This window comes from Melozone crissalis, unplaced genomic scaffold (assembly GCF_028551555.1).
Source record: "Melozone crissalis strain CALT ecotype California unplaced genomic scaffold, PUWL_Pcris_2 ptg000023l_1, whole genome shotgun sequence".
NCBI lineage: Eukaryota > Metazoa > Chordata > Aves > Passeriformes > Passerellidae > Melozone > Melozone crissalis.
Genome location: NW_026535801.1, coordinates 19,232,605 through 19,238,604, shown reverse-complemented (window position 1 = coordinate 19,238,604; position 6,000 = coordinate 19,232,605). Strand labels below are relative to the sequence as shown.

At 46.4% G+C, this 6,000-nt stretch overlaps 1 protein-coding gene across 1 annotated transcript in view; it reads left to right on the top strand.

Moving 5' to 3' along the window:
- The first annotated feature begins 5,243 nt into the window (after window positions 1–5,243).
- AGPS (alkylglycerone phosphate synthase) overlaps window positions 5,244–6,000 on the top strand; it is a 49,209-nt gene continuing 48,452 nt past the window's right edge. Inside the window, exon 1 of the mRNA XM_054277873.1 lies at window positions 5,244–5,437. Within this exon, the coding sequence (XP_054133848.1) occupies window positions 5,244–5,437 (194 nt within the window). The remainder of the gene's footprint in view (window positions 5,438–6,000) is intronic.

Here is a 6,000-nt window from a genome sequence, read left to right as displayed (position 1 = left end):
AGCAGGACTGTCATTCCAGTAGAATGAAGAAGGTGAAATGAGTTCACTGTGCACCTGCAAAGTATGTATATTGATAAACACACCTGCCACTATTGCTACCAGTGACAGTGCACAACTGGTTTGACTACCAGAAGTAATCAGAAGAAACAGATGCATCTCCTTCTGTTTGCTGAGGCAAAAACCTTTGTCAGCTTTGAACAGAGGGATGCACAAACTTATCTGTGCATATAGCTGACAATTTAGAAAGTATTTTTCTTCCATGCAAAATTGGTATACAGAAAATTTAGGTCTGGACTTACTAAATACAGCAATAGTAAAAGAATATCACTGATAACTCTGCTTTGGAGCACCAGTGGAAGGCTTAGTGGAGTTACAGCAATTTCAGTGAGGAGTCTAGATACATTTTTAAATATACCATGGAGAAGAACTGGAATCAAACAAGTTTGATTCTCAGTGAACATCTCTTGTTCAGATACATATTTACTTTTAAGTTCTGGCATTTCTAAGATTTCAGATCATCTTGTTGACTGAAAGCTGAAATAGTTAAGCTCCTTTTACACTTTCTCTCTTTATTAGGAGAGAGTTGACCATCATGTACAAAAAATCTGCATTTCTTGTATGTTTAAAGACAGAACATAGTGCCCACTAACCTTTTCTGTATAAAAAAGGTCAGCTTCTGTTTGGAGATGCCAACATTAGAGGTTTCATTCATGGCCAATGCTCTCTCTCATATTTTTTTCTCTATCATCATTCCTATCCTTGTGTAATCTTTCAAATCCAGGCTGATCCTTGCCAATGGCTTGAGGTCCTGCAGGCTGCTTTGTATCTCTGAGCTCTGAGACCTGGGCCTTTCTTCTGGGGCACCGAGGCTGCCAAGCTGAGCTCATAGTGCTGTAAGCTGGTAGTGCATGGATGGACTGAGGGATGAATGCAGTGCCTTTTCCCAGGGATTCTGCTGACATTGTAAAAGTGACACAATGCCTAAGTAGGTGTTAGAGAAATTGGCTACTTTAGGGAAACTTCTTGGGCCATTCCATATCAACAAACTCCTCCCAGAGCATGAATTACTTGGTGTTGAATGACATGTTCATGAATGTGTGTGTGTGTGTAGGCTTGTTTTGTTGTTTTTTCCCCCTCTGGTGAAAAAAGGAGTAATCCAGAGGTTATCTCAAGGGCTTATGCCTTTTTCACGCTTTTATTGCCTCAACAGCTTCTTCTGAGTCCATGATTCAGCTGTGGATGTCCCACACCCACCCTAAACCTAGGGCAGGCAAAACCCCACCTCTTCTGTAGGCGGTGTCATTTTGTACAGGGATACAGAACAAAAAGGTGTTCTAATACATTTGTGTCAATCACATCTTAATAGTGGCTGAACTGGAGAGAGCAAGAACACCTGGAACACGCCTTATTCAATAGGTGTTTCCTTCTGTTTAAACCTTTCAAGCAGCACCATGAAATGAAGAGTCTTGAAAAAATTAGTTTCTACTTTTTCATTTATCTAGAAAGCAAAAGCTTCTTTATGTCTATTTTCTCAAAGCCTAGTATTATGATAATGTTCTTCTGTTGCCTTCAGAAGCAGTGAGGTGAATTAAGAATTGTAGCTCAAAGCCATGTCATTTTAAAAGGAAAAATAAACAAAAAGATTCCCACAACTTTTTCTGCTATTTAGTCAGTAAAGGAATAGCATGGACATGTACTACAGCACTGCGCTTCCTGCCAGGACTGGGAACTTTCTCATGCTTCTATAAAACTTCTTTGAAATGTTTCAAAATTCTTACCACAGTTTAGGTTGAACACTGTACCTTCTCTCAGGTGTTTGTATAGTTGCTACTTGCCATCAATTAATTTTCTGCATCTGATACCTGCATCTCAGGGGCTTTCATGCTACGTTCGGTGATTCTCTAGACCCTGTTGCAGGACTCCACTCAAGGCAAGAAGATTTATCAGAAGAGTCTTTTCTTTGCACAGCCTGTGTGCAGGTTGCCTAGGAGTGCAGTGTTTGTCCTGAGAACATGCTCCCTCTGTGGTCTCCCATGGGACCACTCTGTAATGGAACTCTGAGACACCTTGTTTTGAAGACCTCTCTGAAAGTTTACAGTACTTTGGCAACTTTATTTTGTATTACACTGTCAACTGGCTTTAAAATTGTGTTTCCTGAAAATGCCCATGTGCAGAATTCTGGAAATGCAGGCCTTGTTGACATGAGGTGTCACACTGAGCTGGCATCTCACTTATGCTTACAGATGCACTCTGTTTTGTGGGCAGGACAGCTCATGGAATGGCAAAGGCTGCTGCTTTGGCTCAACAACAATTAGAATGCTTCCAACTACTGCATTGTACATCTGCTGGTATTTTTACTGATACGAGTTTTCTTCCGTGTCACAACATATTACTTTCAAAATCCTGTTCCCTAAGTTTTCTTCTCAGCACTACTACTTACCAGAATGAATTATATGGTTAAATTAGATATAGTTTTTGAAAACATGCCAGTGGTTCACTTCAGCAAATGAGAAGCAGTGACCTCACAATCTGATAGCATATTATGTGATTGCTGCTTTTTATGAAGATTGCCATCCTTCCAAGGGAAGCAGAGATTGCATGCAGAGCACGGGTAGGAGCTTAGCATTCTTACTGTAAGAAAAGACTCCTGTTGCACAAAAATGAGGTGTGACTTAGCTATTCCTCTGCTTTGCAAAAGACAAGGCTCTCAACAGTTTCCAAATCATACCCCTATGTCTCTAGCATACCCAGTTAAACCTTCATTCACACACATACTTTAAAACTAATTTGGAACTTTTTTGAGAAATAAGTTGTGAGGTGATGACAAATATTATTTATCAGATTCTAGTTGAGGTCAATTTTTTACTGTGAAGCTCAACAATTAGGATCAAATAAATGACCAATGGGCTCACTATTGTTCCTTACAAGTGACTGGGATACAAGGAAACATTCTAGGAAAATGTGAAGCCTACTACAGGGGATTTAGTATCCGTTTGGCAGCATTCAGCAGTGTGGAAAGTTTTAGGTAACTGTGACTGAAATTCCCCCCAGCTATACCCAGAACTTCAGTAAACAATGTGAGTGGAAGTTCAGTCAAGAACTGTGTTTGTTCCCTACAGACTGCCTCCACAGCAGCAGACAGCTAAATGTGGGTATGCATGAGTTAATCCAGAAACCTGTACACAAATTATTCACTGGGGGGAAATTTAACTCCATAACCAAACTATCGAACTGCCACAACAGCTGTTTATGTTGCACTAATACCAGAAACCTAACTTAAGGCTGAGATCCCATTGCAACTAGTGCAATCACTGCCCCAGGAAAATTGCAAGCTATTTCCTAGACAAAGTACACAAAGGGCATAAAATCAATTAACAATGGTGAGAATAAAAGCAAAACAAACAGTAATAATACCTGGGTGGCTTTTGTGAACTGCTTCTCATCAGTAGGCATTACTGGGGTTGGTTCTATGTTGTGACACAGTCCACAGTGTGTTTATCTTCAGACCAGTCTCTTTAGGGAGATAGTGTTACCTTTGGTTTATATGTGGGGAGCTAAGAGTCGAAGAAGCACCAATATTGCATGTGAGGTAAGGAACTGAGCCCAAGTCCCACTGCTTGTGCAGTGCAGCCTGCTCCCTGGAGAACTTGCTGCAAATTGCTTACTTAATGGAAAGGTACCATGTTGAAGTATCATGAGGTCCCTAGAAGAGGTTTGAAAGAGGGTAAGAGCTTTATCAATTTTCATGGGATTTTATTTTACATAGGTAACAGACATCTGAGGAAGAAATGAACAAATAAATCAACATTGATAGTTGATTAGTATCAGTCACATAGATTGCAGCAATCCACTTCAGGACTTCCAAAGAGCTGGTCAGTGCCAGTCAGTGGCAAAAGCCAATCATGAAAGTAGGTCCTGTGTGACAACTGAGTAGGCTTCAACAGCGTGAGATACTTCATGTCACAGAGGAAAAGTTGGAATTAATCTGAGCAGGTCATCTAGCCCATCACCTTGCCCTGAGCAGAACTGCTTATAATGGTATGTCTGATAGATGTACGTTGTCCGTTCTTAACGTTGTCTAATGAAGGTGACTTTGTTCTCTACTTAGGCAGACTACAACAGTTTTTCATTTTCACTGCCATTAGAAAGTACTCTAATGCTAATACTGAACTTATATCTTGCAGTTTGAGCTCATTACTTCTCACCAACCTAGCTGGGACATGAAGGGCAGATTGATTGCTTCCTTTCACTCTGTACCAGTCTTTTACATATTTGAAGACTGATAACCTATCTTCCTTAGTCTTTTGTAAGGGACTCGGTTTGTTAAATGTTTTTGCATTCCCTCATGGAAAAAAGTCATCTCATCTGTACTACTTTAACATGTTTCCAGTTTTCACATCCTTTCCTGAGTGGAAATCCAAAGCATTCTAGTGCATCGAGGTAAATTCATAGCAGAAAGCACCTGGGGTTGGCATCAAATCTGTATCTCCCCTTAAATCCCAGTTCCTCTCCCTCTTCAAAGTGATGCTACAAAGTGAATCCCAGATGTTCCCAGAAGTCCCAAATATGGTCAGGATTGTCAGTTTTTGCAAGGATTGGCCCGACGCTGGGTATCCCAGTTAGAGAAGGGGATGCATTGCCAGCAGTCGGTCAGGCTCAGCACTCATTTCGTGGCGCGGGCTGAGCGGGGAGCAGATCCCGGGGACCAGGACGGTCCCTGCCAGGACAGCCGGGCTGCACAGGCAGAGAGAGACCCGGCTCAGCAGCCCGCACTCACCGGGACCTTGTGGCCCTATCAACAGCCATGATAAAATCTGCAACACCTGTAGATTATCTGCCACCTCACCGACCTATTTCTTAAGTAACCCGCCTATGCTATTGTCATTAATTAGCATTTCATCATTAACTTGGGCAATCCTCATCTCTAAAGGACACCTTTGTGTTCTCTCAAGTTTGTTCAGCGACCCAGAGGGGCTGTAATTACAGCACCGGAGGCGGGAAATCTTTAATAAACGCTTTCTGTCTCTCTGTCTGCGGTTTGCCCCCCGAGCCCAGCGCTGCCGCGGCAGGAGCTCCGGCAGGACGCGCGGGCCGCGCCGGGGCACGGGGAGCGAGCGGCGCGGGGCTCCCTGCGGCCGGGGGGGGGCGGGCGGTGCGGCGGGGCCCGCGCGGGGAGCGCCGGGCGGCGCCTTCCGCCCGCGCGCCCTCTCACCCGGCGGCGGTCGCGGCACAACACGGAAGCGATGGCGGCCGCGGCCGGGGAGGCAGCGGGAGGCGGCGGCGGCTCCCCGTCCTCCGCCCGGCGGCGGCTGCGCATCATCTCCGGGCACCTGCGGGGCTCGCCGCGGGCGCCGGGGCGGGGAGCGCTCTCCCCGAGCCCCTGCAAGGCGCAGGGCGGCTCCGCCGGGCCGGCCTCCGGCTCCATCCCGAAGAAGCGGTGGGTGCGGGCGGGGGTCCCCGCGGGCCGCGCCGGCGGGGCCGGGCCGGGCGGTCTCCCGGAGCGCGGGGCTGCGGGCCGGGGCCGGGCTCTGGCAGCGCTCTGCTCCCGGCGGGAACGGGCGCGGGCCGGCGGGGCCCGGGGAGGCCCCGCGTGGGCTCTGCGGGAGCAGCTGGGCTCCGGCGGGCGGGAAGGAGCGGCGGGAGGAGGGTGAGGCAGGTGCCGCTCGCGGGTGATGTACATGGATGAAGCCATTCGCCGCTGCGGGCACTGGAGCACAGCGAAAGAAGGTGGTCTTCAGCCTCTTACCTGTTTCTGTAGTAAGTGGGATGGTGATAAAATGGGAAGTCGTTCATGGTCATCTGATTCACGTCTGCAGATGTGATGGAGAAGTTTTGTTTTTGTAAAATACTTGAGGCTGCTCTAATGAGGATTGCAGCACGTGTGAAGACCAAGGTCTGTGTCTGGTCTCTCAGTCCTCCCCTGTTCACAGAAGCCTTCAGCTGATGTGAATACTGGCAGAGTGTGCTCATGCATTAGGTTCTAATAAAAGTTTCTTAGAA